Source organism: Eutrema salsugineum, unplaced genomic scaffold (assembly GCF_000478725.1).
Source record: "Eutrema salsugineum unplaced genomic scaffold, Eutsalg1_0 scaffold_17, whole genome shotgun sequence".
NCBI lineage: Eukaryota > Viridiplantae > Streptophyta > Magnoliopsida > Brassicales > Brassicaceae > Eutrema > Eutrema salsugineum.
The window spans coordinates 1,012,665-1,033,213 of record NW_006256852.1 but is presented as its reverse complement, the minus strand read 5'-3'; the positions used below and the strand labels follow the sequence as shown (position 1 = coordinate 1,033,213).

At 38.9% G+C, this 20,549-nt stretch overlaps 2 protein-coding genes and 1 non-coding gene across 3 annotated transcripts; 1 reads left to right on the top strand and 2 right to left on the bottom strand.

Annotated features, from left to right (window-relative positions):
* Nucleotides 1–5,195: 5,195 nt before the first annotated feature.
* Nucleotides 5,196–5,299, bottom strand: LOC112087633. Its single transcript, XR_002900181.1, has one exon. It is a non-coding gene; the product is annotated as a small nucleolar RNA R71 (small nucleolar RNA).
* A 10,098-nt stretch (nucleotides 5,300–15,397) lies between these two features.
* Nucleotides 15,398–16,324, top strand: LOC112087600. Its single transcript, XM_024157543.1, has 2 exons — nucleotides 15,398–15,605; nucleotides 15,744–16,324. The coding sequence occupies exons 1-2, from the start codon at nucleotides 15,398–15,400 to the stop codon at nucleotides 16,322–16,324; spliced, it is 789 nt and encodes a 262-aa protein (XP_024013311.1).
* A 1,698-nt stretch (nucleotides 16,325–18,022) lies between these two features.
* Nucleotides 18,023–19,970, bottom strand: LOC18020475 (salicylate/benzoate carboxyl methyltransferase). Its single transcript, XM_006403135.2, has 3 exons — nucleotides 19,887–19,970; nucleotides 19,149–19,790; nucleotides 18,023–18,388 (listed from the first exon to the last, which is right to left on the bottom strand). Exons 1-3 carry the CDS (start codon nucleotides 19,935–19,937, stop codon nucleotides 18,023–18,025), a joined length of 1,059 nt encoding a protein of 352 aa, XP_006403198.1. The 5' UTR covers nucleotides 19,938–19,970.
* Nucleotides 19,971–20,549: the final 579 nt, after the last annotated feature.

The following is a 20,549-nucleotide window of genomic DNA, read 5'->3' as shown; positions in this document are numbered from 1 at the left end:
CCACACTTAGGATTTTAGCCACTCCAAAATGACCCATCAAGCCACCGCCATGAGCCTCCATGACAAGCAAATCACGCAAAGACAGGTTAAGTATGCATAATCGGTTATCGTGAAACAAGTACACTTTGGAAATATTTGCCAAAGGAAAATTTCAAACTAGCTTAGTAAGCTTCCTAGAAATCTGGGTCGGTTGCGTAAGCCTCCTTTATCAGCTCAAATCCGAGGACATTGGCGTGTAAGGTCGAGATCAAGGCATAGCGTCGGGACAAGGCATCGACCATCACATTTTCTTTGCCTTTCTTGTACTGAATCACGTACGGGAATGTCTCAATAAATTTGACTCTTCTGGCATGCCGTTTGTTAAATTTCTGCTGGCCCTTGAGATGCTTCAGCGATTGGTGGTCTGTATGGATCACGAACTCTTTAGGCCAAAGGTAATTCTGCCACGTTTGCAAGGCCCGCACTAGAGCGTACAACTCCTTGTCATAGGTCGGGTAATTAAAAGTTGCGCCTTCGAGTTTTTCACTGAAGTAGGCTATAAGACGTTTTTCCTGCATAAGAACGGCTCTGATCCCCACACCTGATGCATCACACTCGATTTCAAACGTTTTTAAGAAAGTCAGGTAAGGAAAGAAGGGGTGCATGAGTTAGCCTGTGTTTGAGAGTCTGGAAGGCGTCCTCCTGAGCTTGTTCCCATTTGAACTCAACATCCTTTTTGATGATCTCAGCCAATGGTGCGGCGATGGTGCTGAAATCGCAAACAAATCGCCGATAGAAACCAGCGAACCCATGAAAGCTACAGACCTCTCTGACCGTCTTCGGGCTTGGCCAATCCTGGATGGCTTTTATCTTCTCCTCGTCCACCTTTATACCTTGTGAACTGAAAACAAAAACTAGGAAGACCACGTTATCTGTACAAAATGAACATTTTTTAAAGTTGCCAAACAAGCTTTCCTTCCTAAGAATCTCAAGCACATTTTTCAAATGTCCCATGTGTTCATCTAAGTTCTTGCTATAAATAAGGATGTCATCGAAGTAAACAACTACAAATACACTTATATAAGCCCTAAGAACATGGTTCATAGAACGCATAAAGGTACTAGGCGCGTTAGTAAGACCGAATGGCATGACCAGCCATTCAAATAAACCGTGTTTGGCTTTAAAGGTGGTCTTCCACTCATCACCTTCTTTCATTCTTATCTGGTGATACCCACTCTTTAAATCAACTTTGGAAAAAACACTAAACCCATGGAGTTCGTCTAACATATCATCTAGATGTGGGATAGGGTGGCAATACTTTTCCGTGATGTTGTTGATCGCATGACAGTCTACGCACATTCTCCATGATCCGTCCTTCTTAGGCACCAACAGCATGGGTACAGCACACAGACTTATGCTTTCCCTGATGTAATCCTTTTCCAAAAACTCATCTACTTGGCGTTGTAGCTCCTTAGTTTCCACCGGATTGGTTCGGTAAGCAGGTCCGTTAGGAAGGGACACTCCAGGTACAAAGTCAATTTGATGTTCAATCCCTCGGATTGGTGGCAGACATCCTGGATTTTCTTCCGGAAAGACAATCGCATATTCCTGCAAAACCATAGAAACATTGCTCAGAAGATCCGGCTCGGGGTTAGGAGAACTAGCCAAGGCATTTCTGAACATTAGCAAGATAAAGGGTCTTCTGGTACACATGGCTTGCTTAATCTTACTTCGCCTCACAAAAAGAGATTCGCTCCTCATGGGTGTGCTCACTAAAGCCATTTCTGAGGCTTTTCTCAAACTTTCACTCTCGTTTTTTGTAGGTTAAATATTTAGGGGGTCGCTCAGAATGTTTTTACCTTTGCTACTTTCCTCAAGTTAAATCTGTTCTAAATAGACCTTGTGAGGCGACAAGGGCACCATGGTCACCTTCCGACCATTGTGCTCAAACGATTGTTTATTACTAAAACCGTCATGGATCACCTTTCGGTCGTATTGCCACGGCCTGCCTAACAAGATGTGTCCTGCCTCCATCAGTGTAACATCGCACATACTTTCATACTCGTACTGACTTATAGCGAATGATACCGACACCTTTTTAGTCACCTTGAGCTACCTTTGCTTGTTAAGCCACCTCAGGCTATACGGCTGCAGATGCTTCTTAGTCTCCAAACTAAGCTTTTCCACCATGGTTTGACTCGCCACATTGGTGCAACTTCCGCCGTCTATCACAAGTCTACAGACCCTTCCAAGTATCTTGCACCTTGTGTGAAAAAGGTTTTCCCTTTGATCCTCCTCTCGAACCATTTCCTGAATACGAGCACTTTCTGGGCCACTAGGAGTTCTCCCTCGGTAGCACGCTCCTCTTTAGCATCTTCATCGAACACTGGACCAGTGTCCTCCTCGTCATCGGTAATGACCTCGCCGGAATCTAGAAGTAGCATAGCCCGCTGGTTCGAACATTTGTTAGGGTAGTGCTCCTTGCCCTTACACTTAAAGCATTCGATATCCTTGTTTCGGACTGGTGTAGCCTCGGTCTTACCCTTTGGGTCAGCAGCTGATGAGCTCAGCTTATAATCGGGTTTAGATTTCGGATCAGTCCGAGATGGGTAGTTGGATCGGTCGTTAGGCCAGGAACTGGTGCCAACCCGGGCTGAGCTTTTTCGCTTCAACTGTTGCTCCACCAGTACGACTTTGTGGTACATCTCGGCTAAACTGCGGTAATTCTCCAACTCCATTTGATCCTGCACATCACGGTTCATCCCACTCAAGAACCGTGCCATCGTCGCGTCTAGTGGTTTGTCTACATCGGCTTGAACCGCTCCATCTCCTGGTAGTAGTCTTCGATGTTTTTAGTTCCCTGGACTGATAATACCTGATTTTGACCACTTTTATGGATCACTTTTAGCATCTTATGCAGGTGTTTTCACTCAGTTTTAAAGGTTTTATAAGTGTTTTCCATGTTTTGGAGTTTTAAAAGGCTTTTAAGGAAACTTGGGACTTTGAAGTGCATTTTTAAGCAAAAGTACATTTTGGATAAATTCAGGTTGTCAGAAGTTTGGCAACCAATGAAGACCTTCTCACCGTATGATCATCCCCAAATTTGGAGACGTTATAGAAGAGATAACCATATTTCCAACACACTTAGAATCAAAGCAATCCAACGGTTAGATATCCAGATATCATCAATGCACTGAAGGCCAATCAACACAAGCCCAGTCAAGCACAAGTGCTTTCACCTGCGGCCTGCCTTCTTCCCACCACGGCTCAGGAGGTTTCACCCCCAGTGGACCTATGTCCAAACCTCAGGATCCCAACTAAGGCACAAGACACTTCCTGCAATCATTTTACAAGCCCTAGACGCCCAAGACTTGGAGAAACACTATAAATACTCATTTTTAGGTCTTTTGTAAGAGAGCTTCTTTCTTCTCTTTGAGAGAGAACTCATTTGTAGTTTTAGGTTTTATTTTTATGCATTTGTAGAAGCTATTCATCGCCACTCTGTCTTCAATAAGAGAAGTTTTCTGCAACTTTGTTTTTTTTTTACTTTTCTTCTTCTTAGTTCTAAACTGATGATGATGTCTACCTCAGCCATGTCTGAGTAGTCACCTAGTTGGGTGAAAGGGTAATCCAAAGGGACCCCATGTTCGAATAACATCTAGGTTTTTAGGAAAAAGATTTCAATTTTTAAGATGATTCTCCCATTCATCCAAATCTCAAAGCGGTAATTCTGGATTGATCATCCATAATCCGATCCTAGGTTTAATCCGAGCCACGTGAGTGTTGTACCTGGGTTGCCTGAACTGGATCTTATGGACGTCACCGTCGTAAGAGACGAAAGCTATCTATGGAGGATACGTAAGCAGAGATGGATTCCGATCTACAAAGCATGATCTTGTTCTGGCATGAGAGCGAGAGTTAATTGCCATGAACAAGTGATTAAATGATTAGGATGACGAGAATTGGCTAATCTTACATGTGTCAATCCTATTTTCAGAGTCATAGAGAATCCTTGCCTAAATTCCTTGTGTTTTAGAACATGAACCCTAAAGATGAACCTTGAACCCAACGCTGTTTTTCATAAAGTTTTCAACCGATTTTTATTTCCAGCTTTTTAATTCTCTGCATAATTAGATTAGTGACAAATCAAAACTCCTTTTTATATTAGGTTTATGATTGTTTTTAGCATCAGTTAGAAGTCCTCAACACACAGATCTCTGTGGATTCGATCCCTAAGTACTACTGCGTTTGCTGTGCACTTGCAGCTTGTCTAAGGTAAAACTTGTGTTGCCCACTGCACTCACATTAAGTTTTTGGCGCCGTTGCCGGGGATCTGTCGCTGTTGACTTAACTTCTTAATCTAATTTCAATCCTAAACATCAAGATTTTTGAGTTCTGCTGGAGATTTTCTAACTCTTCTTTTTATCTTTGCTTTCTTTGCTCACAGGTGCTTGAAAACTAAGAAAAATCCTGACGACATCGTATTTCCCTTATACGAGATTGAAAAACACGAAAGAGCACTTAGGAAACTCAGACAAAGAACACTCAAGATGGCTAATCCTAATGCCCATCGGGAAGATCTTTTAAACCGTGATTAGGAGGATCACATTGGAGATGATGACCGTGATTCAGTTCATGGTGATTACCTAGATGCTGCCCATAAAGAAGATGGACAGCCACAACTCGATGAAGAGGGAAACCGAGTCCCTCTGAATCCTGCTCAAGCCGCTGATAATCAAAGAAGACAAGATCAGGCCGATGCTGAAGGAAGAAGGAATGATGAAAACATTGTTCCACCAATTGTTAGAGAAGCCAATCGACAAATACAACTTGCTAATCCTGCGAAAAGACAGCCTCATAATAGACTCATTGCCGATTTCGATGCACCTCACCAAATCGATCAGCTATTCAAATTCCTGTTCCAAGAGAAAATCATGAGATAAAACCTTAGATTGTCTCTTTGGTGAAGCAGAACTAATTCCATGGAATCTCTACTGAGCATCCAATAGACCACATTGATCTTTTTGTAGAAATTTCTAGGATGGTGGGAACAACTCCAGAAACTGTGGACTATGTGAAGTGTAAGCTCTTTCCTTTCTCTCTAAGTGATAAAGCTTTTAGATGGTTAAAATATATGCCATCTGGTTCCATTACTTCATGGGAAGAATGCAAGTCAGCTTTCCTGAACCAGTTCTACACCAAATCAAGATCGAACCAGCTGAGAAATAAGATACAAAGTTTCCAACAAGGCCCAATATAATCATTCTATGAAGCCTGGGCGATTCAAGGACTATGAGAGAGACTGCCCTCATCATGGTTTCTCTGGAGCAAACCTGCTAAGCACCTTCTACAGAGGACTACAGCAAAAGTATCAACTTTCTCTTGACACTGCCAGCAATGTAGATTTCAGTTCAAAAACCATACCACAAGGGAGAGCACTCATCGAAAATCTAGCTGTAGCCAACAGCAACAACAACCCTGAGTATGACAGATCAAAGAAGGCTATCACTAGTCATGAATCAAGGGAAATTGCTGAGCTAAAAAGCATGGTAAGTCAACTTCTTAAGTCTCAAAATAAGAATATACATGCTTGTGATACTGATGGAAGATATGAAGAAGATGACATGTACCAAGAGGAAGAAATCAATTTTATGGGAGCTCAGGCATACTATAACCGATTTAGTCCAGCTTTCAACAACAACTTCAGGAATTCTGGAGCCAACTTCAACAATCTCTCATATAGAAATCAAGGAGCCGAGAATCAGCCCTATCCGCAGCAGCAAAGGAGTTTTCAAAACAAGTTTCAAAGTGAAAACTATGGAGGAGGAAACTTCTAACAAAGACCACCTTTCAATCCTCAACAAGCACATACTAGCTCATTAGAAGCAACCCTTTCCCATCTAAGCAACCAGGTAAAATCGCTTGAACAAACGATGATGCAGACTACTCAAGGCAATGAGAAGTCAATCAGAGAAATGGGGGTGAAGGTTGATTGTATTTACAATGACTTGAATGGGAAGTTCGAATCTCTTGCGACCCATGTCAAGAAGTTAGAACATCAGATAGGTCAAACTGCAGATTCAATGAAGAGACAACTAGGAGTTTTACCAGGAAGGGTGGAAGATAACCCAAAGAAGTTCTGCAATGCTATGACAGCAGTTTTGGAAGAAGAACCTGTCGCAGACTCTAAGGAAAAATCGACACCTGAACCTCTCATGAAGGACTCTGAAACCGAGCATGAGAGAAGCCAAGTCATTCCGGTTAATGTACCCAAACACTTGCCTGATCAAAGACTCAAAAAGTCTAAGGATCCAGGGCGTTTTTCCTTCACTTGTTCAATCTTTGGAATTGAATTTTCAGATTGTTTATGTGATTCTGGCGCTAATGTGAATGTCATGTCAAAATCTGTCGCTGAGAAACTTGGTATAAGTACATTTGTCCTATCTCCAGTGAGGATAATCTTTGGTGATTCATATCAAAAGAGAACATAAGGAATGATCCAGGACTTGCCACTGATCATTGGAAACAAAACAATCCCAGCCGATTTTCAAATTTTAGAGATGGACAAAGACAAAGATAGGCCTTTGATATTTGTTCGCCCATTCTTAGCCACTGTAGGTGCTGTTATTGACCATGCAAATCGCTATTTAGTTTTCTTAAATGTGGACAGGAAAAAGTTTTATAAAACCACACCAGACACCCCTCCAAATAAAAAAGACAAGAACAAGGAGAAGGTGTTGGAGGACAAAAAGGAACTAAAAGCACTTGCATCCAGGCAATTTGAGAAGATCAAGATAGTGGTGCTGCCAAATATCAGCAAGGAGAAGGAGAAAAATCTTGAAAGAATTGTTGAGAAGACAAAACATGTCCTCAAGGATGCAAAAATCTTTAAGAAAGGAAAAGAGATTGTGATTCAAGATGAAGGAAATCCAAAGTTCATGCTAAGAAGGATCCCAAGGACTCTTAATTCAAGGGATCCTGTCTCATCTTCTCAATCCTAATCCTGCCAAGAGTCTAGCTAAAAGACTTTAAACATAAACGCTTAATGGGATGCAACCCATTTGGTATGATTTTCTTTTCTTTTTATTTCTTTTCTATTTTATTTTTTCTTTTCTTTTTATGCATTACAGGCTTTCATAAACCCAGAAAAACCAAAAACATTCAAAAAACCAGAAAATACAAAAAGATAGGATGAGAAAACAGGAAAACAGGAGAAACCGGGAGTTCCCGGAGTTCAGTTCACCGCGGCCACGATCAACTCAGCCGCGGCCGGCCCATCATTCACCGCAAGCCACGTTCCTCGCCCGCAGCCAAGCCTATCTCCGCCGCGGTCGCGCGCGCCTCACCCGCGGCTGGTCTTGGTTTGGTTCCCAAGCGAGTTTTCCCTGTTTCCCGTAAACTGGAACTTCAATTTCCCGTTTTATTTCAGAACTTAACCGGGAAGTTCCAAAGCATAATTTCCGTGTTAAACACGCCAGGTGAGTCTTCTAAACTTAAAAAAAAAAATTCTTAGGAAAAACACCTTTTTAAAAGAAAAAGAGGATTTAAAAGATCAAAAAGGTCTTTCTCTTCATCTTCCCCAACAAGCTTGGAGATCTTGAGAAAAAGACAGATTTCAAACTTGACAAATCCTTTCCAAAATTTTGAACATATCTCACTCCTTTTCCAAGGAGATTTCAAATCTATCATCACATAACACTTTCATCAAGGTATGAGCTCAAATTTCTCACTTTTTCTAAAGAACTCAGATTTAGGGTTTTCTTAGAATGAGTAGAAATTCACCTTAGGATGATTGGAAACTGTCTTTGCACTTAAGACTAGACTACTGGGTAGTTTAATTGATTAAACACTTAGACCATGGAGATTTGAAATTTTCGAAAATCTGAGATTTGAGACTTTGAGCAAATCAAAATTTGGAGATCTGTTTGATTTAGCTTTGCAAATCTGGATTGTTTCGTTCTTGTTGATAGAAAACCAGATTAGAATGCATGTGAGTGAGCATTAACATCATCTTGATTTAGAAAACTCATGTGTTGAACATCAATATATCGAACTTGACCAGAAGTTCTCAAATTTTGTAATGTTTGATGCATTTACAACTTGTTTGTCATGATAATGTGTTTGTGATATCTCTATAAACACCTTGTTCATAAAAATCGAATCTCGTTTTTGCAGGTCATAGATCTCTCTCAAGTTCGACTGATTCGAACCAAGACGAGCCCTCATGCAAAAAAGCCTCATTCGCAGGAGACATATGATGCATTGAACGAGACACAACTGAGTGAAGATGAACCTCTATCCACCTTCATTGCCGCGCGAAGAAGAATCTTTTCAGGAGAGATTGAGCGAACCTCTACTCAGTTATCTTTCCCTCGGAAAGTCAAGTTTTCTTCTAGGCCGAAAATGAAGTTTGTTGGTAAAGTCATTGACCCAGACATCAACTACTTGGCACAGCTTGAGAAGCTGAAGATCAAGCCAACTCCAGCAATTAACTACTCAACTCTTGAGATGCTTGGAATCAGAGAATATGTGATATGGTATCTTGATAGGCTTGGAATGCGATCATTCATGGAGCATAATTTTCAGACCTATGAGAACCACACCAAGGAGTTCCTTGCATCAGCAACTTTGAGCTACAAGAATAGAGCTACTCCTAGAGCTCTAGATGGCACACTTTCCTTCTCTATTGGAGGTCATCCTTACTCTCTTACCATCTTAGAGATATGTGATGCTCTGAAGTTTCCTTATTGTGATGAGATTGCGTTGGAGAAGGATCCAGATGAGGACCTTTGGAAACTGATGGGTTATGGAGTTTATGACAAAGGAAGGTCCAAGTCATCATTACTTCCATAGAGCGAGAGTTAATTGCCATGAACAAGTGATTAGATGATTAGGGTGATGAGAGTTGGCTAATCTTATATGTGGTTATCCTAATTTCAGAGTCATAGAAAATCTTTGCATAAATTCCTTGTGTTTTAGAACATGAACCCTAAAGATGAACTTTGAACCTAGCACTGTTTTTCATTAAGTTTTCAACCGATTTTTATTTCCAGCTTTTTAATTCTCTGCATAATTAGATTAGTTACAAACCAAAACCCCTTTTTAGATTAGGTTTACGATTGTTTTTAGCATCAGTTAGAAGTTCTCAACACACAGATCCCTGTGGATTCGATCCCTAAGTACTACTGCGTTTGCTATGCACTTGCAGCTTATCTACGGTAAAACTTGTGTTGTCCATTGCACTCACATCATGGACCAATCTCTGGAGCTTAGTATGTACCTCACGTTGGTAATGGCTCGGTACGAACCGTCATCTCATGAGCGCTGCCATCTCATCCCAAGTTTCAACGGGTCGGTCCCCATTGTGTCTCCGGTTGGTGACGATCTGATCCCACTAGTCCATGGCATAACCATGGAACTCTGTTGCCGCCAGGTTCATCTTCTTCCTCTCCGTAAGGTTCTGGCATCCAAACCAATTTCTATTTTCTTCTCCGACTCCAGGTAAGCGTCGGGGTCATTTTCCCATAAAAAGGTGTAATTCTGAGCTTCAAACCACCTAGGTCATTGTCGGGTCGGCCTCGGGCTGCATCTGGTTCATATCGCTCTTGACCGCAGTATTGGTCGTTGTGGTCATGATATGGGTCGTCCCACGCACGATCGCGGTATGGCTCGCGGTTTGGTCCGCGATGATCCTCTCGGCGACACCTGGGTCGTACTCTACTCCCACCCGATGTATGGCCATCGGTACAAAACGGGTTATCGATGACTTCCTCTTGGTTGCGGTCTCGTCTTAGATGGTTTGGTTCATTTCGGTTCCGGTTACTTCCTTCTTCCCCATCTGACTGTCTTGGCTGAACTTCAAGCCGATCCATCCGCTGGTTCAACCGCTCCATCAGCTCGGTGATCTGAGTAAGCTTTCGGTCCATAGCTTTTTTTTTGACCTGCTGTCTTGCTACTTCAATTTGGGGAGAATACTCGGCACTAGAATACTCGGATGACATGAAATTGTACCTCGCAAAAATCAGCAAACAAGTTAGTTAAAATCCTCACAAGTGTTTCTCTCCGTGTTTCTCTCAACCCTCTTATTACCCTCACACACACTAAAGCCTCTCCTTGGTTCTATAAGATCTAAATCAAAACTTGATTTAAGCCTTCAACCAAAACAGATTATCAAGCGATTTGAGGAACAGAAAGAGATCAGATAGACAGAAAAGAGTTTTGATTTTCAACAGATCCTCTTTTTTTTGAATTGACCCTTTTTTTTGAATCTATCATATCTTTTTTTTTTTAACAAAAAAAAGAATAATAAAAGGCAGAATTTTAAGAAATAAAATGGATAGATACTATCAAGATTTCAAGCGTGTGGCTCTTATACTACTTGATAAGATTTCCCAAAGATTATCACACATTTAATCCGGCGGAGGTTGATAATCCTTGACTTTAGATCACTCTGATGTGAAAGATGCTTAAGGCGTGAGACAAGTCCCAAAAAACTTTAGGCCCAATCGCAAAGAAAAGAATAAAACAAGGCGGTGGAAAGAAAAGAAAAGAGAGGTCGCGGTAATGGATGTTAAGGCATGAGAACGATTGTTTCCGAAAATCCCTAAGCCCTGATTACTACTATGAAAATCCCTAGTCGTTTGTGAGTGAAGACCGCGTCAAACTCGGTGAAAAGAGCTTGATAACCTGAAGTGATCTAATGGCTAACCACCAAGAAATCGATAAAGTTCAGAAAGAATAAAAGAGAAAAAACTCAAAAATATTTGATAAAAGATGTGTCCAAAAATTCTAAGTACAATGCGCTTATATATAAGCTAGAGCAGACCACGGGTCATGCTTAGGAAATAAAAAAAATAAATAAATAAAGTCAAATAAATAATAAAAGAGTTGAAAATTATTCGGATGCCTTTGAATGTCTGTTTGCATACTCGGCCGAACTTGACTCTTGAACTTCCGACCCACGAACCAAGCACAGACTGAACCACAGTCATAAGAATGGTACGACCCTTAACCTCGTTAAAGCCCCACCCGGTAAACCCATTGGTACAAAACCGAGTGCAAGGAAAAAGAGTATTAAGGAACCATATCTGACCGAGTTAGTAAGTACCTTGGTACGTAAGTACGGTCTTGGGGCATGTGCCGGTTCCGTTCCTTGGTTCGATCCTTGGTTCTAGCTCGGTAAGCAGCATCCAGACGGCTCCCACAAGATTTATGGTACGCGATCGGGTCATTGGGTCGTCTGGTACGATAAGGGCCGTGTCTGGAACCTCTTTTTTGACCTGCAGTTCATGTTCCTCGACCCGCGGTTCAAGCTCTTCGACCTGCAGTTCATGTTCACGGTCATGCTCTCGGTCCATGATCATATCAAAATATACCATGCAATCCCTGGAAATTGTGTATTATTATTTTTTTTTATATAGTCTCCAAAACAAATGATCCGATTCGAAAAACCGATGTTCCTAGATAAACTCGAGGGGGTGTTGGTATCTGGGATAATGCCCATGTTTGTAATGCTGGGGGGCATTCAAAGAACATGATTAATTGTTTCTTCTTCCGCTCCACACCGTGTATACTGTGTGTAACATTGTATTCCACGGGATCATAACCTACCCGAAACTGGGAGGCACCCTGATATTGTTTGCCATATAAAGTGTCTTAACTTTGGCGAGCATTTTAGTTTCCAAGCTTGTGCTTGAAGAACCTGTACATCTGGGCCAAAGAATTGTTCTGTACTCCCCTCTGCAAAATCCCTCTCAGTTTTATACCCTGATTTTACCATATATCGTCCGATTTTTGTGTAATGCAATCCCAGTTGATCTGGCCGATAGTAGCTACTAATTGAAATTCCTTGAATAATTTTCACATCCGTTGGATCGATAATTGCTGTTATTAATCCCAGGTTCCACGTATTTTTCATTGGGTCAATCAGATGATTAACCTTAAGGTTCGGGTAATAATTAAAACCATTACAAATTGCTGATCTCGGGCGAGAAGAAAGTATCCTAGGGTCATTCCATCGGAGATGGAACATCCCAAAACAACCCTTTTGATAAGCCCATTATTAACAGAGATCTAGCCGAGCTGATGCTTCTCCAGCCATAAGATGGTGACTAGAATCTCATTGGGTCCAGAGGACTTGAGTTCCGAAAATATCGTCTCTTAAAGACCTTCGCAAACAAAGAGTTTGGTATATCAATCAATCACCACAATTTTTTTGCTAAGAGGGTCGTATTATAGTCCTTCACATTTCGGACACCGATACCCCCTTTCACTTTATCTTTACACAATTTTTGACATGCTATCCAGTGCATGTCTCAATGTAATCCATCTGAGCTCCATCAGTATCTTGCTGCCGCCCTAGTTAGTTTGGCCGTAATAGCTTTTGGTAGCCGAAAACATGACATTACAAAGGTGGACATCGCGGATGCCACCGATTTGATCAACACTTCTTTACCTCCTTTCGAAAATAATCGCGACATCCAACTATTAATCCGATCGTGCTATCTTTCCATTACGAAATTGAAAATTTTCGTTTCTGCGCCATCTATGCTCTCTGGATACCTACATAGGATCCCGTCTCTCCATTTCTAGCGATACCTAATATCTGTTTCATCTCACTTTTAACTTTCTCGGAAATGGTATCACCAAATTGAACCAAACTTTTTTTGAAATTTATTTGTTGTCCAGAGATACCCTTAGATCATCTCCAACGCGGTGTCATCCGCAGTACGTCGGTGGGCTCGAAGGGCTATTTTGCAATTAAAAAAAACTTTGGGCCGAATAATCTGGACTGACCGTCTCTTGCAGATGAGACCGACGAGCCCGTCTCAAGCGAGTATCGTTGGTGATGTGGCGGATGGTGAGTGGCTGGAATTAAGAGGAAAGTGTTCTAATTTTTCATTATTTTTTTTGCCCGTGCCATTTTGTTTTCGAGAGAGAAGTCGTGTTTTTTACATGTGTCTCTTTCTGTCACCGACGAATCGGTTCACCGGCGAATTTTACGGCTGAGACGACGAAGCTGTTTCATCGGCACGACACGACGATCAAGGTAAGATTTCCGACCTCGTAGCAATCGGTTTTGGTATTTTCGTTCTTTAAATCGAAATTAGGGTTTGAATCAATTTGGGGGAAAATCTAGGGTTCGTCGAATGGAATGAAATTTGGGTTTAATCGGTTCAGTAGTAATGTCTGGGTGATTGAATCGGCGAGAATATGATCTTCTTTCTCGGTTATTTGAAATCGATTAACTATGTAGCTTTGCTTTTAGGGTTTAATCGATTTGGGAAAAATTGAGGGTTTACGATGCAATGTCTTAGTGTTTGTGATTGAATAATACGTTTAATCGACTGAACTGTCTTCTCTTTTGTTTTCATCTTCCGTTTGTGATTCGAGCATCGTTAATGTGATCTATTTCTTTTCTTTTTCAAACATGGGTTCGTTGTAATTAGGTAGTAAACATGATGCTCGAATGGTTAATGCTTATTTGTCTTTGTCTTTTCAACTTTTAAAACTGATTACATCAAATGCTTCTGTTTGTCTCGGCTATGTTGATCAATATGTTTCCTTGAAACGTTTTAGCTTCTGTGTTTTGAATCTGTTTTCATAAACCGGAGATATAGACTATAGTACTGTATTTCTTATGATGTAAATCATGGTATCTAGTTTTGTTGGACTTATTTAGTTGTTTTCTTTAATGTATACATGATGCCATTAGCTACAGCGAGCCATCTTCTGATGACGAATACATTGAGGACTTCAGTTGGATGTTAGAAGATGCCAAGTTCGGCATCCCGGAGAAGTGCTTATGTGGTCGAGTGATCGAGCTAGGAGGCATGTCTGCTGAGGCGGTTAGGACTCCAGGCTGCCAATACTACAGCTGTCCTGCGTGGTTAGAAGAGGTAAGAGTGAAAAGTCAATATACTTGCATTACAAATTTGTTGAAGCTGAGTTTAATATCATATTACATGTTCTTATGTAGGGAACTGGGGAGCATATCTTCAAGTTCTGGGACGAGGCAGTCACAGAGCAAATTGGCATCCTGGAGAGAAGGATTTTGAATCAAAGACGCGACATGGGAAGGGTTGAGAGAGTGCCGGATACGATCATGGCACTCTTAAAGGAGGAGATAAGAGTGATTCAAGGGGAAGTAGCACGATTGAAGGAGGCACTGGCTAACCAAGGTGACAGCTACATGTTACTATGTTTTTTATGTGATGTTGCAGCGATTTCCTACATGTTTAAGTAGGCTTATTCAGCTGCTAAGTGCTATGCGGCTATTGCTGCTCTTTTGGCATAAGTTTTTTTTAAGTGTTTGGCGTCTAAGTGAAAAAAAGATGAACTTGCTTTTTTAGTTGTTTTTGAAGTTGTTTTTTTAAGTGTTTGTTGAACTTACTTTGAAGTTTATTTAATGAAGTTTATTTAATGAAGTATGTTTTACGTATACAACCTTGGTGAACTTGTTTAGTACTTGCCTATATTGCATTTTTGATGGGCATTGCATTCTATTTCTGTGGATTGGCTATCTTGGTAATGAACTCTTTGTTTTGCAGATTTTAGACATAATGGAGACATGGCAGACAAGGAATGAGGGGCCATGTGCTATCTTTCCCGTGAATTGTAATTTTGTAATTTTGTGTAGAGTAGGACTGGGTCCTCTATATTTTGTAATTTTGTCTGCTATACCACATGTTGTATATCACTTTAGCAGAGATGATTTGCCATCTCGTTGTTTGCATTTTAAACCATAGGCTTTAAAGTTTCTTTGTAAACCACTCATTTGTGATCTCTTTGTAAACCATCTGCCTATATAATACAAGCAATACCAAGTTTATTTCCATATATCGTTTTCTGTATTGTGCTTCTCCTCTGTCTTTTATTTCCACTTTTCAGCAAGCACATCTCCACCTCCTTTCCAATTTTTCATATTGAGAACACAATTCCATCTCCACCTCAATTCTGTTTTTCATATCATAAACACATTTCCATCTTCACATCCTTTCTCTTTTCTTCTAATCACACACATGGCATCTTCTTCAAACGGTTTTTACAATAATGATCTTGATGAAACTTTTGATGAAACTTTTGATGAAAATTTTGATGAAATCTTTGATCAACACTTTGACAATGCTTTGAACTCTTTCCTAGAACGTCATATGGCTCCAAAACCAAAGAAGAAGAAAAGAGCTATATTGAAAGACAACGTGAGCAAGGCCACATTCGCTTATGGAACGATTATTTCAGCGAAGATGCTACATACCCTCACAATTTATTTCGCCGCCGTTTTAGAATGAACAAAACATTGTTCATTCGTATTGTTGATCGACTCTCACAAGAAGTTCCTTGTTTTCAACAAAGGAGAGATGCTGTCGGAAGACTTAGCCTATCTGGGCTACAAAAATGTACAGCCGCAATTCGTATAATGGCATACGGTAGTGCAGCTGATGCAGTTGACGAGTACCTCCGGCTAGGTGAAACTACAGCAATTTCTTGCTTGGAAAATTTCACCGAGGCAATGATCTCTTTGTTCGGGGATGAATACTTAAGAAGACCAACACGAGAAGATCTTCAACGGCTGCTTGATATGGAAGAGTCTCGTGGATTTCCCGGGATGATTGGCAGCATCGATTGTATGCATTGGGAGTGAAAAAATTACCCTACAGCATGGAAAGGGCAATACACACGGGGTACAGGAAAACCGACAATTGTCTTAGAGGCTGTGGCATCATTCGATCTTTGGTTTTGGCATGTCTTTTTTGGACCTCCAGGTACTTTAAACGATATCAATGTCTTAGATCGCTCACCTGTTTTTGATGACATCTTATATGGTAAAGCTCCGAAAGTAAGGTTCTCTGTCAACGGTCACAACTATCGCCTACCATATTACCTAACGGACGCTATATATCCAAAATGGGCAACATTTGTCAAGTCTATTCCTCTTCCCCAAAGTGAAAAAGATACATTATTTGCTACATGGCAAGAATCTGTACGAAAAGATGTCGAAAGAGCTTTCAGAGTCTTGCAAGCCCGGTTTGCTATTGTCAAAAATCCCGCCCTTATGTGGGATAAAGAGAAGATAGGGAAGATTATGAAAGCATGTATCATATTACGCAATATGATAGTCGAAGACGAACGACCTACCAACACTCAACATAATATATCTGAATTCGAACAAGGTGAAGGAAGCCGAACTTCACATGTCGATATGGGTTATTCAACAGAAATGGCATCGAATCTGGACAATTTGATCGGCAATCGGATTCAAGTTCGAGATACCGAAATTCACGATCAATTGAAGGAAGATTTAGTAGAACATATTTGGCATAAATTTGGAGGAACCGCTCTTTAAATTAAGTTTGTATGTTTTTTTCGTAATTTTAATAATTTGTATTTCAATTAGTCATGTATTCCTATATTAATCACGTTTTATGTCATATAATTTATGTAATTTTATTTTCGAATTTATTAAAATATTTAAAAAAATAAACAAAATATTAATATTTTATTCAAAACAACCCCTAAATTAGGGATCAGAGATGGAGGGTTACAAAACATGGAGTCCTTCCCAATTAAAAAAAAATAGAAAAACAAAATTAAAACATGCTAAGAAACCCAAGAATAGTATCAGCATTCGAGATGCTCTTTCAATAAGTCAATAATCTTTGCTTTGACTATGGTCTTGTCAATGGATTACTAGACTCTAAATCTGCATGCCCGCACAATAAAATACTTTGTAAAATATACTCTGTAATATATAAAATATGAAATGAGAAATAAGAACTAATTTATATTTTATTGATTTAAATATGTTTAATTTGTAGTTTTTTAAGTTTATAATAAATTTGATAAATATTTGGCAATAGTTAAATATCTGTTTGAGAACATGTTCAAATTATTTGAAAAAAATAAAGGATACTTAAAAAGACATTTCAAAAGTATTTCTGCTTTAATAGTATAGATATGGAATTGTTTTTAACATCTTCACATTAGTTTCCAATCTTGTAAAAGGTCCTACCGAAATCCTTCGGATTTTCTTCATAGCATCCACATACACACCAAGATATAATAGAATCTCAACCTATCCATGTGGACCATGTCTTCATTAAATTCTTCCTCACTGTAGCTCCATGAAAAGTGAGTTTTTATAGAGTTGAGCTAGGATACAAGGTCGAGCGTTCTTTTGTGGGTCGGGTATGATCCTTCGGTTTCAACCTGTACAAATTAAAGTACGTAATTGTTTTTCACTTATTTTCTTAATTTGTCTCGTTTGCCAGCTAGACGACAACTTAATCTTGATATGGATAAGGTGGATGCTGAGTTAGTACTGGTCAGTTGAGTATTTTCCCATGCTTATGTCTTCACTAGGTGTAGAGAATAGTTGATTTCACCTATCAAATGTTTAATACTAACTTCTTATTTACTGACCTACTTTCGTATGAGAATTTGCATATAGGGAATCCTAAACCTCTTAAATAAGGATACATACTTGACTCATACCATTCATCTCTCAATTTTATCCTCACAATGTAATGTGGCCACATTACCCAATGAAGATGATTTATAGGGAGCTGACCTCACCTCGAGCTGCTACTTATATGTCTGACCACTCAAATACTAGCCTGGCTCATACCCAAAAGCGTGACTATAGTCAAGTGACCTGATCCATCAAGTTGTTAGGCCTATCTATTTTGGGACGAGCAATATGACTAAAGTAAGCAAGCAGCGCTAAAAGATTCGCCTAAACTAGTTATACGTGATGGTAAGAACTTAACCTAAACTAAAAGATAATGTTTATCCCCAACAGTAATTAGAAAAACCAAAATGTCTTTAACCTACTAAATAGTAATTTTTATTTTGTCAAAATGATATTTAAACTAAAGTGTTTTTCGTTAGACTATTCCATTATTATGATAGTTATCTAATACGCCAATTAAGTCATGTTTGTGACATTAAAAACCTTTGTTTAATTGATAAAATTTTTTACTGTAAATGAATTTAACTTAAAAACATGGTTGAAAAGAAAACTCAATTCGTTTCAATACTGATTTTATTTCCTAATCAAGGACATGATGATGTTGAATGTTGTTGGGCCGGAAAAACTATAATTTTGGGTTGCATGGTGTGCAAATTTGTTGAAGATGTGGTTAATGATAATGGTATCACCAAAATGAGCAATAAGCATTGATTCAGTGATGGCTCTTGCTCTATTTGCCATCTTTCTCCCAAATTTAATTCCATGTGATTGGTCATCATCTTTTTCTTCATCAGTTTCGTAGGAAACAAGATGCTCATATGTCTCTATCTTGTTAATCTCAAAGGAGCCTTCATTTCGGACAACCTTCATAACCTCTCCTGCGCTCGGATTGTAGAACGGTACATTGAATGAATCCACTTCTGATTGCTTCACAACCCCCTGTCCTCACAACGTTTTCGTTACAAAAATTCAATGGAAAATAGAAAAGAGATCAATCGTTGTTTCTAATAACAAAGATAGAGATCAAATGATCAAATCTACATCAATTATTTTATGTTTGGAATGTTTTTAATTTTAGTGTTAGACTGATTATATTTGGTTTTCGTAGGAAAAATTGTTCATGTTATAGCTGAAAATTACCAATCAAAAAAAAAAAAATGAAGATAACTCTGCTCAATTTTTCAACACAAATCTCTCTTTCACGTTAACTATTTTTTTCTCATTTCCCTTTCATTTTAGCTTTGTTTGTAAATCCAAAAATAATCCTAATTAACCTAACTAAGAAAAACCTTAACTTAACCCCAAATTATCATAAGGCTGATAATACAGTTAACTAATTAATACTCAATTCGAGCAAAACAAATATAAAAAAAAATCATCCATATCAGATAATGTTTTACTTAATATTCCATATGTTCTTCATTAAATGATGTTTTAAATATTATGCACACAGAGAAAAAAAAATCTCTAAAAGATCACTTATTTGAGTAAGACTAGAATTCGTCAACCATAAAATGACATGAATCTTATTATTTGATATTTTAAAAATAATAATAATATAGTTCACACATGGCATAGAACAAACAGCTAATTATGTATATACATCACATGCAGCTTACTGAGTCACTCTCCGGATTCAAATCCAATGCATGATATTGACCAAAAAATTATATAAACAACGTATATAGTAAATGGGTACCTCTGAAACTAGGTCGATAAGCGCATCAGATAGCAAGGACCAAAGGTAGAAATCATCTCTGCAAAAAGGTTTTACATCTTTGTGTCCTATGAACGTGAGAACCATGCGTCCATTAGGCAATATCTCTTCAGACCGCATTCTTAAGAATAAGTTGAAATCAGTTTGGAACTGATTCATATAACTCCTGCACACATTTAGAGAGCATCCACTTCTAATGTGTACGTTATTCTTGTTATCTTCAAGCCCTTGAGGAACTTTAGAAAGCCAGTGAATACTATAAGATGAATGAAGAAAATGGAGAGATTTGTTTGGAAAGAGTCTTGAGTAGAAGGAGCCAGGGATTCCAGATATGAAACACTTTCCTTTAACCTCTTTATTGAAGAAAGGGACCAGCTTGAAAGTTGTATTGAAATCGTTTTGTGGAAGATCGTTTAGGCAATAATCAATCTCTGGTAGGTCTTGATTTGTTTGTTGGTACGATCCTGTGATTGTGTTGACGATTTCGAGCATAACCAAAAACGTGTTTTGTCCTGAAGAACATCCTAAATCTGACACTTTGATGCATTCAGGGAAATTTAACTTAAGTAACATTTCTCTGATATTCTCTTCCACCTTTGGTCGTGTTTTAGCGATAACATTTCTCTGTCAAGAAATATATGTATATCTCTATGAAAATAAACGAACCAGTAATCTCATTTCATCAAAGTTATTATCATAAAGAATTACAACGCGCAGTACCTGATTATCAGAATTACTAGAATAGCTGTGTTCTCCATCTCCTCCATTCATATTAAGAGCATTTATGAAAGAGTTCCTAAAAGTGTATAAAGAAAAACCTTAATATATTAAGGTTACTTACGAAAGGGAAACGTTACTGCTGATACACACAAATGTGAAAACAGAATAAAAGAATAACATTTACCTTGAGGAAGGCATGGCGATATATGAGTCTTTTGGATCAAGTTCTTACAAGATCATAAGTGTTGCTACTCTTTGACTATATATATAGTCAAATATGTATGATAGTCTAATAGATCTGGCTTGGGTAAACGATATCTCGAAATACTCAAAAGAGCCAACAATAATTACACAGACAGATTAATAAAATAAAAACTTGAGTGACAACCAACTTCTCCGGAAAAAAATAATAATTATTTACGAAAAAAAAAAATTTATTTCTTTGATATTATTCGTATCCACCGTCTTTTGATTCCCTCTTAAAGGGACATCATTTCATTTTACTATTAACAAAAAGCAAAAAACGAAAAACAGAAAAGAAAAAACCGGACCTATTGCAAACTCTAATTTCCTAATATAGAATGAAAAATTACAAATATAATAGTCTCACAATTCCATATTATACTTTTTACATGTGCATAATATAGAACAATTTATCTTTGC

Excerpts from the sequence above, each read along its gene's own strand:
- LOC112087600 (XM_024157543.1), top strand. The coding sequence starts at position 15,398 with ATGGCATACGGTAGTGCAGCTGATGCAGTTGACGAGTACCTCCGGCTA. Across the intron at positions 15,606-15,743 it reads GATGATTGGCAGCATCGATT|GTACTTTAAACGATATCAAT; the intron begins GTATGCATTGGG and ends TTGGACCTCCAG.
- LOC18020475 (XM_006403135.2), bottom strand. The coding sequence starts at position 19,937 with ATGAATGGAGGAGATGGAGAACACAGCTATTCTAGTAATTCTGATAAT. Across the intron at positions 19,791-19,886 it reads CTAGTAATTCTGATAATCAG|AGAAATGTTATCGCTAAAAC; the intron begins GTACTGCGCGTT and ends ATTTCTTGACAG. Across the intron at positions 18,389-19,148 it reads TTATCGACCTAGTTTCAGAG|GGGGTTGTGAAGCAATCAGA; the intron begins GTACCCATTTAC and ends TTGTGAGGACAG.